This window comes from Miniopterus schreibersii, assembly GCF_964146895.1.
Source record: "Miniopterus schreibersii genome assembly, chromosome: X".
NCBI classification, from domain to species: domain Eukaryota; kingdom Metazoa; phylum Chordata; class Mammalia; order Chiroptera; family Miniopteridae; genus Miniopterus; species Miniopterus schreibersii.
Genome location: NC_138104.1, coordinates 47,445,878 through 47,467,858, shown reverse-complemented (window position 1 = coordinate 47,467,858; position 21,981 = coordinate 47,445,878). Strand labels below are relative to the sequence as shown.

Here is a 21,981-nt window from a genome sequence, read left to right as displayed (position 1 = left end):
CCAAGTTGATTTACTGTAAATCAATATCTAATTACTTTTTGAAAGTCACTCATTTACAGAAATGGATTTAATTTTTTCACTGCATAATGTGGTTAGACAGGGACATATCAGAATTGTACTTTTATGTTAATATATAAAACTAGGGAAACTGCATAAAATAATTAAAAACAAAAAGGTGATAATTGTACAAAAATTAGATACCATATTGTGCAACAGTTTATGTTAAGAGATCCCAGGGAAATAAAAAAGCAATATCTGAACCCTTGGGTTGTCGAAACATGGATTGCTCCAACAATTATAAGGAAAAGTAGTTATGTTATCTCCCAGTGAGTGAGATAATTATGACCTAATTCTATAGCTCCCCTTGCAAAAAGGACCTCCATTTTATGTCCTTATAAACTTTCTTGAAAATATTTGTGGTTGGAGTGGTGGGCATGAATATATGTGTCTATTTTGCTTTGGTGAAAATGTCTAGCAATTTTCATCTCATATGATTAGTGATGAGTGCTTATTCTATGTAAAAGAATATGATAAAAAAGATAAAAAACATGTATATAATAACATTAAAATTTCTCTTCTTTTTTTTAATCCTCACTCTAGGATATTTTTTCCATTGATTTTTTAAGAGATAGTGGAGGTGAGGAAAAATGGAGGGAGAGAGATAAAGAGAGAGAGAGAAAGAGAGAAGAAACATCGATGTGAGAGAATCGATTGGTGGCCTCCCTCCAGTGGTCCCAGTGGGCCAGGATCGAGCCTGAAACCCAGGTACCTGCCCTTGACTGGGAATCAAACCTGAACCCTTTAGTTTGCGGGCCAACGCTCTAACAAGTGAGCCAAAGCAGCCAGGGCTAAAATTTATCTTCTAAGCATTTTCTCAATCTATGGAGATTGTCTCTATCACAGTAATTGTTTTAAGTCATGTACATAAAGAAAACAGATTTTGAGGGGAAATCAGTATTTTTACAGTTAATGTCCTAGCTTTTCTCTTCTCATATTAATGGGTTGTCAAAATGGAAGATACTTTGTAGAGAACTACTTTGGAATATTACTATTTCAAAATTCATCAGAAATATTAACAACTTATCTACCTTCTCCACCAGACCATGAGCTTCTTACTGCCCAGAATATGCTTATACACGGTAAGCTTCTAAATAAATATTTGTGATGCATAAATGAATGACATGTTTAAATTCAAGTTGAGACCACCTTCACCCTCTTAATATATGGTGACAGGAGAAGATATGAAATTCACACCTGAAACCTATATGTTTATATTAATCATTGCCACCCCAATAAATTAAAAAATAATAAATTCAAGTTGAAACAGGTCATATAAATAGAGATGTGCAGTTGCAGTGGGAAATGTGTGACTAGAACTTGGGTAAGGTGGTGGCTGGAGAATAGATTTGGGAGTCATTCACAAAGAGGTGCTTGAAACCATAGGAAAGAATGAGCTCACTTGGAGGGAGGAATTAGAAAGTGAGATGAGAAGAGGGCTGAAAACAAGGACAGGACCCTAGTGAATGTTCACATTTAGGATGACGTGAAAAAAGGCAGGTGGGTAAGGAAACAAGAGGATTCATTGAGACATCAGAGTAGTGTTCTTAATGGAAATGGGTAAGGAAGAGTTTTCAAGGAGGATGAACATTGTTGCTGGTGCTATACAGAAGTCATAAAAACTGATTTGAAAATGTCATTGAATCCAAAATAAGGAAATTATTAGAGACCTTGGAAATAAGAGTTTCAGTGAAATAATGAGGACAACAGCTTGATAGGAAAGTGTTAAGAAATACAGTGCATATAGGTGAGGTGAGCATATAGACTAATATTTGAGTAGCTTGATGAAAGGAAAGGAGAAGAGAAGTAGTTGAAAAGAAAATGAAATTATTCTAAAGCTATTACAAAAAGAACAGCTCTAAGTGAACTAGAATTTTGCCTTGAAAAATCCCATTTTTCAGTTTTCCTAGCCTATATTTATCAGAACATTGTTGTTTTTTTATTTCACTGTGGAGTCATCTTTAAACTAACTCAATGACTAGTGGCTGAAATACTCAAAAATTAATATTTTTAAAATTATGACAGAGAAGATGAATATATGTGATTAGAGAACAATGAAACCAAATGTCCCTCTTTATGATTTATATCTGAAAATAGCCAATGAATATTTTATCAAGACAAATCCAAATTATTTTAAACAACATTGTCTTTAAAGTATAAGAGCCTTTGCTAATTTCAGAAATAAAATCTTAAAGTCTGTGTTGACCATATGGAAACATGTTTTTATTTTTTTGTGAAAAATTTAAGTCAACCTTGTAAAATAATAAGCAAGAAAGTTGAATTTTTATAGAAATTATGAAGTACAGCTGGACAATTTCCATTACCCTACTTGCCAAATTTCGGTAAAAACTAGTTTGACTCTTTAGAAAATATTGTTCTAACTTTTTGCTATGAGATGGATTATTTTAGTCATAAGAAAATACAACCAATATTTTTTTTAATTTAATCTTTTACATCTAGTCTCCCTCTCCCAATCCTAATCCAGTTTCCAAGGGGCTAGAATGAGTATAGGATTGGCAAGTCAATATGCAGATAGCTCACTTAAGATTTCTTGACTTGGGACCTGGCGAATGCAATTCAAGAAAAAAGAAAAGGATAAATGGAAAGAAATTGGACATTTAGGATTCTGTATAAATTAAATTATTAAATTCTAAATCAGCGAGTGCAATATTTCTAATTGAACAAACATAATAGTATATGTACACACATGTACCATATAAACACTTGGCAGAGATGCATAAAAGCACAGCCTTACACGGGATGAACAATTTGAATAAATTATGTAGCCAGGCCATGCCAATTCTGGATCTATAGACTGTGCTGGGGATTCTCTTCCTTTTACCACAAATTCATTCATTTAGAAAATCTTTTTTGTCATCCATTGAGCTACACCCTGGATTAAGGTCCACCAGTGCAAAAAAAGGTCAGGATTAAAGCTTTTTCAGCTTTTTCTCTCATCCAGAATAAGGAAGTAAGTATGGGAATGTCAGTTTGAGGTACTAAGCTATAATGTCTGCAAAAGGGAGGCATCTATGATGGGCTGAAAAGAAGTACTTTAGGGACTACTTGCATACAAGTTGGTACACTGTCTCACAGGAATCAATCTCCTGCCCCACAACAAATTTCCCAAAGTAGTTTTTCTACCCCTTACAGTCATCCTGGCAATGATTTCCCCCTTGAATAACTATTATGGAAACATCAATAGTTTATTGGTTCAATTCAACTTTTACTCGGTTTTCCGCTAGAGAAAGGTGTGGAAAGTAAATTGTAAGCATGGTTTGCCCTTTCTTCTTATATATGAACATATTGCATAGTCATGATTATTATACAGTTCTGTTTAAAGCCAAATGTAGCAGTGATGACACCAAGATAAAGATTTGTGGTTTTATTGCCTATTTCCACCAGTTATCTCTGGATTCTGGAATAAAGCATGCTAAGCCCCTTTTTCATTGTCTGAAAAATGCGTTTTAGACTTCTCTACAATTCCTTCACCTTGGGATCACCCTGGCCTTGATCTTTTGTGTAAACAATTATGCCTTACAAAAGTCTTAAGTATATTTATTAACTCCTTTATTTATAACACCTCAACAATCTTATGTTTGTCTCTCCCTTCCTGCTCTCCTTACCTCTTTCCATCTTTTCCAGGGAATTTTGGATTCCCAACAGTATTTTTTTTTTTTTTTAATCCTCACCCGAGGATATTTTTTCCATTGCTTTTCAGAGAAAGTGAAAGAGAGAGAAACACCGATGTGAGAAAGACACATTGATTGGTTGCCTCCCACACATACCCCGACCAGGGCTGGGGAATCCTGCAACCGAGGTACGTGCCCTTAGCCAAAATCAAACCCAGGACCCTTCAGTCCGTGGCATATGCTCTATCCACTGAGCCAAACCAGCTAAGGCCCAATAGTATTGTTTTAAAGTTGGGTAGGGTTATGCATATCAGTGTGCTTTATTTACTTTGGGTTTAGTTCGTGCCACTGCTACAGTTAAATCTGATAAGATCTCTTGAGCTAGTCTTTTCTATGTGGGAGCTATTCAGTTTGTCTTTGGTCAAGCATATGGCAAAGAAGCTAAGTGCTGAAACAATATTTCTCTTTATGTTTCCACCAAATCATTAGATAACTAAGATAATTTTAGCTCTTTCTTACCCCTTCCGACATATCTTTGCCTTTCCCAACCACAAACCTTTAAACTCTCAACGTTTGCCTCATTACCAAGAGTTAATAAGCATCATAATCTAGTTGGCTCCTGTTGTATTGGTGTATAATTTTTCTCCTACTACCAAATTTGTTCTTCTTAAAATAGCATTGTGGCCTTCAAATTTTTATAATGGTGCTTTAGTAGACTAAAACAACTATATCTAAATAGGAGGGCTTGGGAAACATTAACCTTTATGGTGACTAATGCCATTGGTTATTAAGAAACCTAGAGTATAACACTGGAACTCCCTTCTTTATTGCAAAAAAAAAAAAGGCTTTTGGACTTTTTTCTTTTTATCAGCATCAAACATTCTGAAAATAAAATTCAGAAGTGTCTGGGTAGAAGGATCATAGGAGGTCATCCTCTCCATCCACATAAGCACTGTGAACTGTCCCAGAAAGATCGTAATCAATTTTCTTTTGTAAACTCTCCAAAGAAGGAAATATACAACCTCCCTTGGTAATATGTTGCAGTACTACTTTCTATTACTTGTTGTCCTAGACTCTGGGACTAAGATTGTGGAAATCTGGGTGACCAATTAAGGATATTTTTTACCTCTTTTTGTGTGAAGAAGAACATCAGATTTTTGAAACCATTGAAGCAAAGGAGTTAAAGCACTATACAATACTTAGAGATCTACCAGTTATCAATTTAAAATATATTTCCTAAATATATTCTGATAAAGTGTTCAACTCAGGACAAGGTCTTTGTCCTGAAAGAGCTTACAACATACCTTGGTTTGGAAAGCTTGAAATAGGTCTGGTGATTTTTTCTGTTTTCTCTTCTGCTTCTTGTCTTAGGAAGCATGGTGTGTGTTGTTTATGCTTGTAGGTCAGTACACTCTAAGATCATGCCATAAGGGACTATTCTCACATATTGGTTATTTCATGAGACTTATGATTTACAGAATATAAACTAATCTCAAAATTAGTGTTTTAAATATTTTTAAAAATTTTATTTTACTGTTGAGAGTCCCTCATTTCCCCCTCTTTCCCCTGCTCCACCAGTCACCCACCCTGCCCCAGGCCTTCACCTGTCTGTTGTCTGTGTCCACAGGCTATACACATAAATTTTTTGGTTAAGCTGTTCCCTCCTTCCTTCCTGCCTTCCCTCTTAGGCCTGTAAGTGTGTTTCAGGCTTCCATGTCTGTGGTCCTATCTTGTTTGTTAATTTACTTTGTTCCTTAGATTCCATATATAAGTGAGATCATGTGATGTTTGTCTTTCTCTGATGGGCTTATTTCGCTTAGCATAATATTCTCCAGGTCCATCCATGCTGTCTCAAAAGGTAAGAGATCCTCCTTTTTTACCACTGAATAGTGTCCCATGGTGTAAATGTACCACAGTTTTTTTATCTACTGAAGGAACTTGGGCTGTTTCCAGGTCTTGGCTACTGTAAATAAAACTGCTATGAACACCGGGGTGCATATATTCTTTCTGATTAGCGTTTCGAGATTCTTAAGATATATTCCTAAGGGTGGGATCACTGGGTCAAATGGCAGTTCCATTTTTAATTTTTTTGAGGAAACTCCATACGGTTTTCCACAGTGGCTGCACCAGTGCATTCCCCCCAGAAGTGTACTATGGTTCACTTTCCTCCACATGCTCACCAGCACTTGTCATTTGTTGGTTTGTTGATGGTAAATATTCTGACAGATGTGAAGTGATACCTCACTGTGTTTTTTTTGTTGTTTGTTTGTTTATTTATTTTTAAATATTACAAATGTTCATTTTTCTCCCCAATGAACCATTACACCCCGTCCCATCCCCCTCCCCAGTCCCTCTCCCCACCATTGTCCGTGTCCTTGGGTTGTGCATATATGCATATAAATTCTTTGGTTACTCTCTCGCCCTCCACCCACCCGCCCTTCTTCATCCCTCTGACATTCGTCAGTCTGATCTGTGCTTCATGTCATTGAGTCTGATCTGTGCTTCATGTCATTGAATCTGTTCTGTTCATCAGTTTATTAAGTTCTTTAAATTCTGCATATAAGTGAGATTATGTAATGTTTGCCTTTCTCTGCTTGGCTTATTTCACTTAGCATAATTTTCTCCAGGTCCATCCATACTGTCCCAAAGGGTACAAGATCCTTCTTTACAGCTGTGTAGTATTCCATGGTGTAAATGTCCCACAGCTTTTTTATCCACTCATCTACTGATGGGCACTTGGGCTGTTTCCAGATCTTAACTAATGTAAATTGTGCTGCTATGAACATAGGGATGCATATATTCTTTCTGATTAGTGTTTCAGGATTCTTAGGATATATTCCTAGAAGTGGGATCCCTGGGTCCAAAGGCAGCTCCATTTTCAATTTTTTGAGGAACCTCCATACTGTCGCATAGTGGTTGCACCAGTCTGCATTCCCACCAACAGTGTACTAGGGTTCCCCTTTCTCCACATCCTCGCCAGCACAAGTCTTTTGTTGATTTGTTGATAGTAGCCATTCTTACAGGTGTGAAGTGATACCTCCTTGTGGTTTTAATTTGCATCTCTCTGATGATAAGCAACGTTGAGCATTTTCTCATTTGTCTCTTGGCCATCTGCATGCCCTCTTTGGAAAAGTGTCTATTCAGGTCCTTTGCCCATTTCTTTTTTTTATTTTTTTTTTTTATTTTATTATTGTTTAAAATATTACAGATGTCTCTTTTTCTCCCCAATGACCCGTTCCACCCCGTTCCTTCCCCCTCCCCAGTGCCTCTCCCCACCATTGTCCATGTCCTTGGGTTGTGTATATATGCACATAAATTCTTTGGTTACTCTCTCCCCCTCTACCCACTCACCCTCCTCCATCCCTCTGACATTCATCAGACTCATCTATGCTTCCATGTCATTGAATCTATTCTGTTCATCAGTTTATTAAGTTCTTTAGATTCCACGTATAAGCGAGATGATGTGATATTTGTCTTTTGCTGCCTGCTTTACCCATTTCTTAATTGGGTTATTTGTCTTCCTCTTGCTGAGTAGTGTGAGTTCTTTGTACATTTTGAAAATTAGCCCCTTAGATACATCCTTGGCAATATGTTTTCCCAGATTGTGGGCTTCCTTTGTATTTTGAGGCTGTTTTCTTTTGCTATGTAGATGCTTTTCAGTTTGATGTAGTCCCATATGTTTATTTTTTCTTTTGTTTTTCTTGACCTAAGAGATGCATCAGTGTAAATTCCACTATGTGGGATGTCTGTGACTTTACTCCCTATGTTTTCTTCCAGCATTTTTATGGTTTCGTGATTTACATTTAAGTCTTTTACCATTTTGAGTTTATTTTTGTGTATGGTGAAAGTTGGTGGTCTAGTTTCATTTTTTTGCATGTTGCTGTCCAATTTTCCCAGCACCACTTATTGAGGAGATTGTCTTTATTCCATTGGATGCTCTTGCCTCCTTTGTCAAATATTAACTGACCATAATGGCGTGAGTCTGTTTCTGGGGTCTGTTCTGTTCCAGTGATCTATATGCTTGTTTTTGTACCAATACCAGGCCTTTTGATTACAATGGCTTTGTAATACAGTTTGAAAACTGGTAATGTGATCCCTCCCACTCTGTTCTTTTTCTCAAGATGGCTGCAGCTATTCAGAGTCCTTTTTGGTTCCATATACATTTTCGAAATATTTGTTCTAGGTCTGTGAAATATGCTGTTGGTATTTTAATAGGAATTGCATTGAATTTATAAATTGCTTTGGGTAGTATGTACATTTTAATAATATTAATTCTTCTAATCCATGAGCATGGTATATTTTCCACTTGTTTAAATCTTCCACTATTTCTTTTTTCAGTGTCATGTAGTTTTCCGAGTACAGGTCTTTAACATCCTTGGTTAAGTTCATTCTTAGATATCTTATTTTTTTAGTTGCAGTGTTAAATGGTATTTTTGTTTTTTTCGTTTCTCTCTCTGAAAGTTCATTGTTGGTGTATAAGAATGCCATTGATTTCCGGATGTTGATTTTGTATCCAGCTACTTTGCCAAATTCGTTTATCAAATTTAGTAGAACTTTGATGGAGTTTTTAGGGTTTTCTGTGGACAATAGCATGTCATCTGCAAATAATGACAGTTTTACCTCCTCCTTTCCAATTTGGATACCTTTTATATTTTCTTCCTGTCGATGGCTGTGGCAAGGACTTCCAGTATTATGTTGAATAAGAGTGGTGAAAGTGGACATCCCTGTCTTGTTCCTGTTTTTAAGGGAAATGGTTTTAGTTTTTGACCATTGAGTGTGATGTTGGCTATAGGTTTGTCATATGTGGCCTTTATTATGTTGAGGTATGATCCCTCTATTCCCACTTTGCTGAGAGTTTTTATCAGAAATTCGTGCTGGATTTTGTCAAATGCTTTTCCTGTATCTATTGATATAATCGTATGATTTTTGTCCTTCATTTTGTTTATGTGATGTATCACATTTATTGATTTGCAGAGGTTATACCAGCCTTGGATCCCTGGAATAAATTCCACTTTGTATTGATGTATGATCTTTTTAATGTATTGCTGGATCCCGTTTGCCAGTATTTTAGTGAGGATTTTAGCATCTATGTTCATCAGGGATATTGGCCTGTAATTTTCTTTCTTTGTAGTATCTTTATCTGGTTTTGGGATTAGGATGACGCTGCCCTCATAAAAAGAGTTTGGGAGTTTTCCCTCCTCTTGAATTTTCTGGAATAGTTTGAATAGAATTGGTGTTAATTCTTCTTTGAATGTTTGGTAAAACTCATCTGTAAATCCAGCTGGTCCAGGACACTTGTTTGCTGGTTGTTTGATTACTGCTTCAATTTCATTAGTTGTTATCGGCCTATTCAGGTTTTCTCCCTCTACTTGATTCAGCTTTAGAAGATTGTATGCTTCTAGGAATTTGTCTATTTCACCCATGTTGTCCAGTTTGCTCATAGTATTTTCTTACAATCCTTTGTATTTCTGTTGTGTTGGTTTTTATATCGCCTCCTTCATTTCTGATTTTATTTATTTGGGTCTTCTATCTTTGTTTCTTGATGAGTCTGGCTGAAGGTGTATCAATCTTATTTATCTTTTCAAAGAGCTAGCTCTTGGTTTCATTGATTTTTTTTTTTTTTTTTGTATTTTATTTTAGTCTCTATGTCATTTCTGCTTTAATCTTTATTTTTTCCTTCCTTCTACTTCCTCAGGACTTTTCTTGCTGTGCTCATTCCAGCTCTTTCAGTTGTTGTGTTACATTGTTCATTAGACCTTTTCTTGTTTCTTGAGATAGGCCTGTAATGCTATGGATTTTCCTCTCAGGGCTGCTTTTGCTGTGTCCCATAGATTTTGGGTTGTTGTCTGTTCATTTTCATTTTTTCCCAAGAAGTGTTTTATTTCTTTTTTGATTTCATTGGTAACCCATTCATTGTTTAATAGCATGCTATTTAGCTTCCATGTGTTTGAATATTTTTTTGTTTTCTTAGTGGGGTTGATTTCTAGTTTCATGGCATTGTGTTCCGAGAAGATGCTTGATATGATTTCAGTCTTCTTGTATTTATATAGGCTTGCCTTGTGCCCTAAAATGTGGTCTATTTTTGAGAATGTTCCATGTGCACTTGAGAAGAATATATATTCTGCTGTTTTGGGATGAAATGTTCTGTAAATGTCAGTTAAATCTATTTCGTCTAGTGAGTCATTTAAGGTCTGTGTTTCCCTGTTGATTTTTTTGTCTCGATGATCTGGCCAGTGATGACAGCGGTGTGTTAAATTCCCTCACTATGATTGTGTTGCTGTCAATCTCCCTTTTAAAGTCCACCAAGAAATTTTTTATATATTTAAGTGCTCCTATATTGGGTGCATAAATGTTTATAAGGGTTGTTTCCTCCTGTTGGATTGATCCCTTTAGTATTATGTAGTGACCATCTTTGTTTCTTGTTTTTCTCCTTATTTTGAAGTTTATTTTGCCAGGAATAAGTATTGCTACTCCAGCTTTCTTTTCCTTTCCAATTGCATGGAATATTTTTTCCATCCCTTTACTTTTAGCTTGTGTGAGTCTTTTGCTCTCAGGTGGGTCTCTTGTATACAGCATATGTTTGAGTCCTATTTTCTTTTCCATTCAGCTGTTCTAGGTCTCTTGATTGGACCATTTATTCCGTTTTTATTTAAGGTTACTATTGATATAAACTTATTTAATGCCATTTTCCCCCTTTATGCTGATGTGCCTTTCTCTCATTGTTCTTTCTTTTTCTTAAAGCAGTGCTTTTAGCATTTCTTGCAATGCTGGTTTGGTGGTACTGAATTCCTTTAACCATTTTTTTGTCTGGGAAACTCTTTATTTCACCTTCAGTTTTAAATAATAGCCTTACTGGATAAAGCAATCTTGGTTCCATGTTCTTGCTTTTCATTACTTGCAGAACTTCATGCCACTGTCTTCTGTCCTGAAGAGTTTCTGTTGAGAAATCAGCTGTCAACCTTATGGGGGTTCCCCTGTAGGTCACTGTTTATCTCTCTCTTGTAGCCCTTAATATTTTCTCTTTGTCCTTGACATTTGCCATTTTAATTATGATGTGTCTTGGAGTGGGTCTCTTTGGGTCCCTCTTGTTTGGAGCCCTCTGTGCTTCCTGAACTTGTGTAGCTTCCTCCCTCATCAGCCTAGGGAAGTTTTCTGTCATTATTACCTCTACCAAGTTCTCTGTCCCTTGCTCTCTTTCTTCTCCCTCTGCATCCCCTGTAATTCAAGTGTTTTTTCGCTTCATGTTATCCCAAAACTCCATTAGACTGTCGTCAAGCTTTTTATGTGTTTTTTCTTTTTGCTGCTCTGATTGACTGATTTTTTCTACCTTGTCTTCTAAGTCATTTATTCTATCCTCTGCTTCATTGAGCCTGCTTTTAATTCCATCCAGTGCATTCTTGATATCAGATACAGTATTCTTTATCTCTGTCTGATTTTTGTTTATGTTATGTACCTCTTTTTTCATGTTTTCACTAGGGTCTTTGGTCTTACCATCTAGGGTATTCTTAAGTTCCTTGAACATCTTCATAATCAATACTCTGAACTCTGTTTCTGATAACTTACTTAACTCCATCTCATCAAAATCTTTTTCTGGTCATTTTTCCTTTTCTTTAATTTGAGGGTTGTTTCTTTGTCTCTCCATTTTGGTAGGTCTTAGTGTTTATATCTATATTTTAGGTATATTTGTTGTCTCCCAGTCTGGTGGGGAGGGATTTTGTATTGTGAGACCAGTGGAGCCCAGAGGTGTGTTTTTCTTATACTTCTGAGCTCTTTGCTCTAGGAGTGTCCTTTTTATGGGTGTCCCTTTTGTGGGTTTTTTATGTTCTCGTGTTGTGTTTGGGTCTAGAGTGTTGTTGACCAGCCCTTGGGAGGACTCTCCTCTCAGGTTGGCTAACTGCATGTCTCAGCCCCAACTTCGTCATGTAAGCTGCTGTACGCGTGCTGGCAAGGCAGGACAATACCCAACTAAACTTCCAGGAAACAAGGGGTATCTTACAAAATATCTTGACAGTCACAGTGAAAACAGAACTGGGAGAGTGAAGGGAGAACACAGGTTCTAGAGGGAAAAAAAATAGCTTAAAAAAAAGAGAAAGAAAAGTAAAGCTTAGAGACAGAGAAGTATATTGTTAATAGTGATTAAAATTTAGAAAATAGTAAACTAAAGTGTAAAAAATAGAGAAGCTACTGGGAGATAATGGAGGCAGAGAAAAGATTATGAAAGAAGGGCCAGCAAATACTTAAGGGAGATAGTAGGAACAGGATAATAGTTGAAAATGAAAAACTAAAAATACATTAAAGAGAATAAGAGAAACTAACAATCTAACAAAAATACAGGAAGACAGAAGGGAAGAAAACAAAAGAAAGATAGAAAAGAAGATGGAAAAAGAAAGAAAATAAAAAGTTATGCCAATGGATCCAGAGGAGAGAGAGATAACGCCTGGGCAGGGAGGGAGTCCAATAAGAGATGTGGGGAAAACTATAGAGAAAAGCACTAAACTTGTTGGTTATAATGATAAAGTCTCAGCCATTAAGCAGGAATATCAAGAAAGTCTTGATATTAGAAGCACGGGTAAAACAAAACAAAGCAAAGAAATAAAACAAAACAGAGAAGCAAAACAGATAACAGGCTAAGCAAAACAAAATTATTTTAAAAAAATAAAAGAACAGAAAAATTAATTAAAAATTAAAAAAAAATTAATTAGAAAATTTAAAAAGAAGAAAAAAACATTTTTTCCCCTTTCTCTTCTTCCAAAGGGAAAAAGAGAAAAAACAAATAAAAAGACAGTTAATCAGGTGGGTTTCTTCTGGGCAGCTTATGTTGCCTGTGGCTCACTGTTTTGTGTGCTGATTTCCGTTCTCCTGGGAGGTACTTATGTATCAGCCAATGTGAAGAGCTATCGAGGTTTGGCTGTGGTGCCCTTAGGTAGATGGTTGATCTGAGGCTCTCTGTGGTCCACCTCCTCTTGTCAGCTATTTTGCAACTTTCTAGTTGCCTGGTCTTACTCCAGAGTCTCCTGTAGAGTCTTCAGGGTGCAGGATGGCTAGTGTAGCTCAGGGTATCACTCCCCTTACTTAGAGGTTTCACTGTCAGGCACTCACTGTGAGGAAGTTCGTCTCTGCTCCACAGCCAGCTCCTCTGTCTCTGTCCTATCCTCTGATTCTAGTTCCCCATGCACTGGCCTGCTGTAGTTTCAGATTGATTTCAGCCTGTTGCTTTTTCTGTATGGGCCTTTCCAGCAGCCGAGGCTCAGTGGGTTTGATTAAAGAACATTCCAGTGAGCTCTTTGCCTGCCCAGCTCCCACCTGAGGTTTTCAGGTTTCCTCCAGTTCCCAAACCACAGTCCCAGAGAGTCCTATTCTTGTAATGCCCTCCTGTAAGCTGTTCTCCCTTCCCCCTCAAGACTGTGCCCTGCGGGGTATCTGGGGCCTCAGTGAGCTGGATCAGCCCCTTTCCTGTTGGGAGTAGTGCTCCCAGGCTGCAGGAGAGGCAGGTGGGCTCTGCCCCTCTCTTCTCACATCTGGTTGGCTGGTTGCACCAAGCCCACCCCTCCAACAGTCTACTGTGCAGACCCCAATCCCAGCTTCTTCTGTTCTGAATGCCCAGCGCACACGAAGGTGGGAGCCAGTTCCATGATCAGAAACTCAAAAATGCACAAATCAACACTCAGGCAGAGAGTGCACCCTGCAAGGTCCCGCTGTCTGAGCGCTAAGGCACCCAGTTGGAGTAGACCCAAAGTTCGCTCCCCACAGCTCCCTGTACCAATGATCTCAGTAAAGCTGGGGCAGCTCAGTGAGCCACCACAGCCCCCCTGAGGGCTGTTCGCAAATCCCAGACTTTCTGCCTGGGGAGCTCAGGGTGGGAGGGCTCTCTTCCCTTTTCCCACCCCATGGAGATTCAATGCTTTCTGGGGCTCAACACAATGCCTTACAGGGAGTCAGAGAGTCCTCATGTGTGGCTGCTCAGTTCCGACCTCTGGTCCCTTACTACTCAGGTGCCACACACTTTGGGACAGCCTTTCTTATGGTCAGTGCCCAGGCATTAGATGCTGGTAGCGTCTGCCACTAGAAGCTTTGTTTCCTAGGACTGCACCGTCTCCTCCTTGCTGACTCACCAGTCCCCTGGGTCCCTCTTCCCTCTTCGAGGAGCACACCACCCCTCCTGCTCTCCAGGTGAGAGATCCCTGCTTTTGGATGCTGGTTCACACTCCCGAGGGGAGGGAGCTTTGCAGCCTCCAAGCCTCGGGGCATGAAGCCCAGCACAAGCTTCAGGGGGGACTCCCCCTTTGTACGAACCCTTCTCTTACCGGACTCTATAATGTTTCTTCAATTCTCCCTACTCGCACTGTGTCCACTCAGGTATGTTTCTCTGGTTTTTCCAAGCTGGCTATGTAGTATTTTAGGAGTAAATCGAGTCCCTGGCTGGGAGCGGGGGCACTCTGCTGCTTCTCACAGTGCCGCCATCTTCTCTCTCCCCCTCATTGTGATTTTAATTTGCATCCCTCTGATGTAAGTGACTTTGAGCACTTTTTCATATGTCTCTTTGCCATCTGTATGTCCTCTTTGGAGAAGTGTCTATTAAGGTCCTTTGTCCATTTTTTAATTGGATTGTTTTCCTCTTATTGACTTGTATGAGTTCTTCATATATTTTGGAAACGAACCCTTTATCAGGTATATCACTGGCAAGTATGTTCTCCCATACCATGAGTTCCCTTTGCGTTTTGAGGATGGTTTCTTTTGCTGTGAGGAAGATTTTCGTTTGATGTAATCCCATTTGTTTACTTTTTCTTTTGTTTCTCTTGCCTTAGGGGATGTCTGTGATTTTACTGCCTATATTTTCTTCTAGGATCATTATGGTTTCGTGACTTACAGTTAAGTCTTTTATCCATTTTGAGTTTATTCTTGTGTATGGTGTAAACTGGTGGTCTAGTTTTATTTTTTTGAATGTTTCTGTCCAATTTTCCCAAAGCCATTCTTTGAAGAGACTGTCTTTACTCCATTGTATGTTCTTGCCTCCTTTCTCAAATATTAATTGGCCATAATGGTGTGGGTCAGTTTCTGAAGTCTGTTGTATTCATTGATTTATATGCCTGTACTTGTGCCAGTACCAGGCTGTTTTGGTTATAGTGGCTTTGTAGTATAGTTTGATTTCCAGTTCAGTGATCCCTTCAACTTTGTTCTTCTTTCTTAAGATTGCTGATGCTACTCAGGGTCTTTTTTGGTTCCATATAAATCTTTGGAATATTTGTTCTAGCTCTGTGTAATACATTGTTGATATTTAAATCGGAATTAGGTTGAATCTATAGATTGTTTTGGGTAGTATGGACATTTTAATGATGTTAATTCTTCCAATCCAGGAACATGGAATATTCTTCCACTTGTTTGTATCTTGCTCTATTACTTTTTTCAGTGTCCCATATTTTTCTGAGTACAGGTCCTTTATAGCCTTGTTTAAGTTTATTCCTAGGTATCTTTTGTTGTTGTGATGGTAAATGGTAATATTTTTTTTAGTTTCTCTTTTTGAGAGTTAATTATTGGTTTATAATAATGCCATTGATATTCAGATGTTAATTTTGTATCCTGCTACCTTGTTGAGTTCATTTATTAAATCTCATAGTATTTTGGTGGAGTCTTTAGAGTTTTCTTTTTATAATATCATGTCAACTGCAAATAAGGACAGTTTTACTTCCTCCTTTCCAACTTGGATGCCTTTTATTTTTATCTTCTTGTCTGATCACTGTGGCAAGTTTGAATAAGAGTTGTGAAAGTGGACAACCCTGTTTTGTTTCTCTTTTTAAGAGAAATGATTTTAGATTTTGCCCATTGCCTATGATGTTGGTTGTAGGCTTGTCATATATGGCCTTTATTATGTTGAGGTATGTGCCCTACATTCCCACTTTGCTGAGAGATTTTATAAAAAACCTGTGTGGCGTTTTTTGAATACCTTTTCTGTTTCTACTGATATGATAATGTGATTTTTGTCTTTCAGTTTATTTGTGTGATATGTCACATTTATTGATTTGCAGTTACTGTACCAGCCTTGCATCCCTGGAATAAATCTCACATAGTCATGGTGTATTATCTTTTTAATGTATTGTTCGATTCAATTTACTAGTATTTTAGCATCTTTGTTCATCAGTTATATTGGCCTGTACTTTTCTTTCTTTGTAGTGTCTTTATCTGGTTTTGTGATTAGGATAATGCTGGCCTCCTACAAAGTTCTTAGGTGTCTTCCTTCCTCTTGAATTTTCTGGAATAGTTTGAGGAGGATAGGTGTTAATTCTTTTTTGAATGTTTGGAAAAATTCTCCTTTTGGACATTGTTTATTTATAATACTTGATGGTGTTTTAATGAAGAAAATCATATGATGTGGTAAGATAATGCCTTTGAATGTTTCAATTTCCAGAAAAATATTTTGTTGTAAAAATATGAATAGTACCGCTTGCTGTTATAGAAAAACACACAGCTGTTTTAGAACTTTGAAATGAAAGCTGTTGCTTTTTAATGCTGTTCAATGCTAATTTGTTTGGGCTCTTTCTCATCATTAGTGTACTAATCAACCAGGGGCCTGGATTGGGGAGCAAAGGCCTTAGGATAGTAGGTTAGTCTCTTTGTTTTTTTCCCTCAGTAAAAAAGAAGTAGCCTTATACTGACTTCCAAAAAATGTTACTTAGATTTTTAAAAATATGATTAATAGAAGAAAAAAATGTGATTAATAGCAAGTACTTTGAGTTCTTTTGAAAAAAAAATTTTTCGTTACCAGCTCAAAATAACTTGTTAAAACTGTAAAAACAAAATGGCCTTTCTAGTCTTTTAATATGTTTTTATCGATTTTTAGAGAGAAGGAGGGAGAGAGAGAGCGAGAAACATTGATGAGAAGGAAACACTGATTGGCTGCCTCCTGCACGGCCTCTACTGGGGATTAAGCCTACAACCCAGGGCATGTACCCTGATTAGGCATTGAACCCCCAACTTCTTAGTGTGTGAGTCCACACTCAACCACCAAATCACACTGGCTGGGCTATTTTTTATTTTATTTTTTCTAAATTGGGATTTTGTGTTTTCTTTTTGAAGTCCAAGGTTAGGATTCAAGAGAACCTCAGCTTCTTGTTTTGTTTTAAAGTCTAATATTGGCCCAGAATAGTGTCCTACCAAATATTCCTTTTCCATTGAAAATAAATTCTCTTAAAGAGAAATATTGTGAGTTCTTATGTTTGTGTTCTCTCTCTCCCTCTCTTTCTCCCTCTCCCTCCCTCCATCCCTCCCTATCATCCTCTCTCCCCTCCCTCTCCCCCTCCCTTTCTTTCTGGTTCTTTTCTATGCCCTTGAATGAATGGACAGTGATTTGCAGTTAGTTGAGTGTTATGTTTAGTAACAAAGGTGTGTTCTAAAGGAGGTATATTTTAAGCAAGAAAAAGGTACTAAAAACTTATATAGGATTGTGAACTCTGGCTAATAATGCTGCCCCTGACATTCATATTTCCAAATTAGAATTGTCACATATAAAGAATTTTGTATATTTATTGTTTTCTGGAAAGAAAATCTTATGCTATTGCAAATGATCACATTCTTTTCATTAATAATCTTTCTCTTCTGAGGTGATTTCCTCCCTACTGCCCATTTCTTCTGAATCTATTACTTAGTGGCTCTTACACTTATTTGCAAAATATTAAAGTTCTACTCTGAGTATTTTTCAACTTTTTAAGGCAAATTTCCAGTAAGTTCCAGTCTCAAGACCATTCTAAATTACAAACAAATTTAATGAAATGCTACTGTATATACCCCAAATATGACTAATTATATGTACAATTTATGAATTAGGAAGACAAGCTGATGCACAGTTTGTGTATTTAGCACAAAACTTCACAGTTGGAGGCAAGACTGAGAATCAGTCAAGAATAGCTATTAGAAGTCATTGTTTCAGGTCACAATCAATCTGAGAGATTAAGATGGTTTGCATTTACTAATTTCATTTATACACAAATTTTATTTTGAGCATCCCTTATGATTCCACTGCATTTCCTTAAATTCTATTTTTTGATAGTGTAATAAAAAGACCACTAAAATTGTTTAGTCAATTTTCTTAGCAGTCTTTTTTCATTTTTTTGTTTTCTTAACTCTGGGATGGGAACATAGATTAAAAAAAATAGAGAAACCATGAGAAGAATTTAATGTCGTTTCTGCTTAGAGTGTGCTAATTTAAAGCTGACTCAATTTCAGTTTTTTCTAAAGAAGATAATGGATCAGATAATGACCTTATGAATGATATGCAGAGCTGAGTAAATCTGGCTTCCTCATGAAAGCCTTGTATAAGTAGAGGCTAGATCCCTCAACACTCAGTCCTTTTTTGAGACTTTCAAGCCTGTAAGTTCTGCCACCCTCAATACCAATTCTATTAATTTGTTATAATTAAGAGTAAGGAAACACTATTACCCTAGTTGGCACACTACCAATTATACATAAATAAACTCAAAGCCTCAGAAAGATGAATTCTGTACCTTAACCTAAGTGTAGGCAATAAATTATATTTTTCTTCTGAAAAAATGAAATTTGTTTTTAAAATTAGAACTTTGTCGGATTTTTAGACACCTACATTCAACTCAAGGTTCTTTTGGATATTATTTGGTGAAGCCTATGGAACTATAAACATTAGCTGAACTTTTGCTCCTATGAAAGTTTTTATTTATTTATAATTAACGGGTTATATTGATAATGCTAAACTTGATAAATAGGAGGGATGATTTAGGAATCTCAAAATTCAGTTGATAAAGTATATATTTGTGAGAACTACAGTCTAAATCTTAGCTGAATTAAATTGATATTTTATCTTTCATTGGGAGAAAAATTACCATTCTCTCAGTTGTCCCTGAATTGTCTCTTTGCAATCCATTCTTCCCAGAATTCCTATATTAACTTTCCTAAATATACTTTAATCTTCTCCATAAGACACCTTAAACCTAAGACTCTTTTTATAGCCCAGCAAAACCTTGTGTATGTTTTTATTGTATATTGTATTGTAATTTTCTGTTTATATCTGCCTTTCCTACTAGACTGTGAACTCATTGGGCTCAGGGACTTCGTTTTCTTTATCTCCACTGTGTTCTCAGACTGTGTGGAGCACAGTGCCCATTACTTAAAAGGAATGTAATGAGTGCATTCTTTTGGAATTACTGTGTGCATGAATGAATGAATGCATGAATAAAACACTGGATTTATCCCAAACAATAGTATCTGTGAACTCATGGATTCAATGTGCTAATTACCTATTTTTTCTATTACACATTAACACAAACACATACAATTAGATAAACATTTTCATTCATGCACTATAAACATCTTCTGTGCCATCAGTGAAAAGCACTGCACTTGAAGAACTCCAGACATCTCAGATTACTATTTCCAGCATGTGTCAGGTATACCTCAACCTCTGTGCCTTTTTCCCAGTGTTTGCTCCACCTGAGTTATCCTTCTCCTCCCATTGTACAGAATGTGGTCATACCCATTTTTACCCCTTCTCACTAGTGAAGGCTTTATTGGCTTATTTATAAAAATTATCTTTATTTAGTTGAAAGAATTACAGATGTCCTCCTTTTTCCCCACTGACCCCCTCAACTCCACACCTGCTCCCCTCCCAGATTTCTCCACACTATTGTCTATGTCCATGGATTGTGCACACATGCATAAAAGTTCTTTAGTTAATCTCTTCCTGCCCCCCCTCAACCCTTCCCTCTGAGATTCCTGAGTCTGTTCCATGCTTCTATGTCTCTGGATCTATTTTGTTTTCATCAGTTTATTTTGTTCTTTAGATTCCACATGTGAGATCATGTGATACTTATCTTTCTCTGACTGGCTTACTTGCTTAGCATGATACTCTCCAGGTCCCTGCATACTCTCCCAAAGGGTAATAGATTTTTCTTTTTTACAGCTGCATAGAATTCCATGATGTAAATGTACCACAGCTTTTTTATCCACTCATCTAGTATTAGGCATTTGGGCTGTAACCAGATATTAGCTATTGTATATTATGCATATATTCTTTCTGACTGGTGTTTTAGGTTTCCTAGGATATATTCCTGGAAGTGGGATCACTGGGTCAAAAAGCAGTCTCATTTTTAATTTTTTGAGGAGTCTCCATACTGTATTCCAAAGTGGTTGCACTAGTCTGCATTCCCACCCGCAATGTTCTAGGGTTCCCCTTTCTCCAAATCCTCACCAGCACATGTTATTTGTTGACTTCTTTATGGTAGCCATTCCTAAGGTGTGAAGTGATAACGCATTGTGGTTTTAATTTGCATCTCTCTGATGATTAGCGACATTGAGCATTTTTTCATAGGTCTCTTGGCCATCTATGTATGTCTTCTTTGGAGAGGTGTCTATTCAGGTCCGTTGCCCATTTGTTAATTGGATTGTTTGTCTTCCACTTGTTGAGTTGTATGAGTTCTTTGTACACTTTGGAAAGTAACCCCTTATCAGATACATCCTTGGCAAATATGTTCTCCCAAACCATGGAGTTCCTTTGTATTTTGAGCCTGATTTTGTTTGCTGTGCAGAAGCTTTTTAGTTTCATGCAATCCCATTTGTTTATTTTTTCTTTTGTTTCTCTTGCCCTAGAAGATGTGTCAGGGAAAATTCCACTACATGAGATAACTGAGACTTTACTACCTATGTTTTCTTCCAGGATTTTTATGGTTTCTGGACTTACTGTTAAGTTTTATATCCATTTTGAATTTATTCTTGTGTGTAGGGTAAGTTTGTGATCTAGTTTCATTTTTTTTGCATGTAGCTGTCCAATTTTCCCAACACCATTTATTGAAGAGACTGTCCTTACTCCATTGTATGTTCTTTCCTCCTTTGTCAATATTAACTCACCATAATGGGATGAGTCTATTTCTCAGGTCTCTGTTCTGATCCACTGATCTATATTTCTGTTGCTGTAACAGTACCAGGCTGTTTTGATTAGAATGTCTTTGTAGTACAGTTTGAAGTCCGGTAATGTGATGCCTCCCATTCTGCTCTTCATTCTCAAGGTGGCTGCGGCTATTTGGGGTCTTTTTTGTTTCCATATAAATTTTTGGAATATTTGTTCACGTTCTATGGAATATGTTGTTGGTATTTAATGGGAATTGCACCAAATCTATAGATTGCTTTGGGTAGTATGGTCATTTTAATGATGTTAATTCTTCCGATCCATGAACATGGTATATTCTCCCACTTGTTTATATCTTCCTCTATTTCTTTTTTCAGTGTCCTGTAGTTTTCCGAGTACAGGTCTTCTACATCCTTGATTAAGTTTATTCTTAGGTAACTTATTTTTATAGTTGCAATGGTAAATGGTATTTTTTTTCCCTCTTGTTGAGAGTTTACTGTTGGTGTATAAAAATGCCTTTGATTTCTGGATGTCAATTTTGTATACAGTTACCTTGCTGAATTCATTTATTAAATCTAGTAGTACTTTGGTGGAGCCTTTAGGGTTTTCTGTGTACAATATCATGTCATCTGAAATAATGACAGTATTATTTCCCCTTTTCCAAGTTGGATACCTTTTATGTTTTCTTCCCGTCTGATGGCTGTGGCAAGGACTTCCAATATTATGTTGAATAAGAATGGTGAAACGGAATACTGTCTTGTTCCTATTTTTAAGGGAAATGGCTTTAGTTTTTTATCATGTTGGCTGTGGGTTAGTCATATAGGGCCTTTATTATGCTGAGGTATGTTCCCTCTATTCCCACTTTGCTGAGAGTTTTTGTCAAAAATGGGTGCTGTATTTTGTCAAATGCTTTTTCTGTGTCTATTGATATGATCATATGATTTTTGTCCTTCATTTCGTTTGTGATGTATCACATTTATTGATTTGTGGATATTATACCAGCCTTGCATGCCCCCAATAAACCCCACTTAATTGTGGTGTATCAATTTTTTAATGTATTGCTGGATCCGGTTTGCTAGTATTTTAGTGAGGATTTTAGCATTTATGTTCATCAAGAATATTGGCCTGTAATTTTCTTTCTTTGTAGTATCTTTTGTTTTTGTTTTTTTAAATACATGTTTATTGATTTCAGAGAGAGGAAAGGAGAGGGAGAGAGCTAGAAATACCAGTGATGAGAGAGTCATTGATCGGCTGCCTCCTGCTTGCCCCCGACTGGGGATTGAGCCCACAACCCGGGCTTGTGCCCTGACAGGGAATTGAACCTCGATTGCATGGATCCTAGGTCGACGCTCAACTGCTGAGTCATGCCTGGTCGGGCTCTTTGTAGTGTCTTTATCTGGTATTGGGATTGGAATGATGCTGGCCTCA

General features: G+C 37.1%; 1 protein-coding gene across 2 annotated transcripts in view; it reads left to right on the top strand.

Moving 5' to 3' along the window:
- SH3BGRL (SH3 domain binding glutamate rich protein like) overlaps positions 1 to 21,981 on the top strand; it is a 98,859-nt gene that overhangs the window by 12,102 nt on the left and 64,776 nt on the right. Inside the window, exon 2 of one of the 2 annotated variants that reach the window (XM_081125079.1) lies at positions 1,101 to 1,139. The exons of the other annotated variant lie outside the window; for it this stretch is intronic. Coding sequence (XP_080981205.1) covers positions 1,101 to 1,139 — 39 coding nt within the window. The remainder of the gene's footprint in view (positions 1 to 1,100; positions 1,140 to 21,981) is intronic. 2 annotated transcript variants of the gene reach the window in all.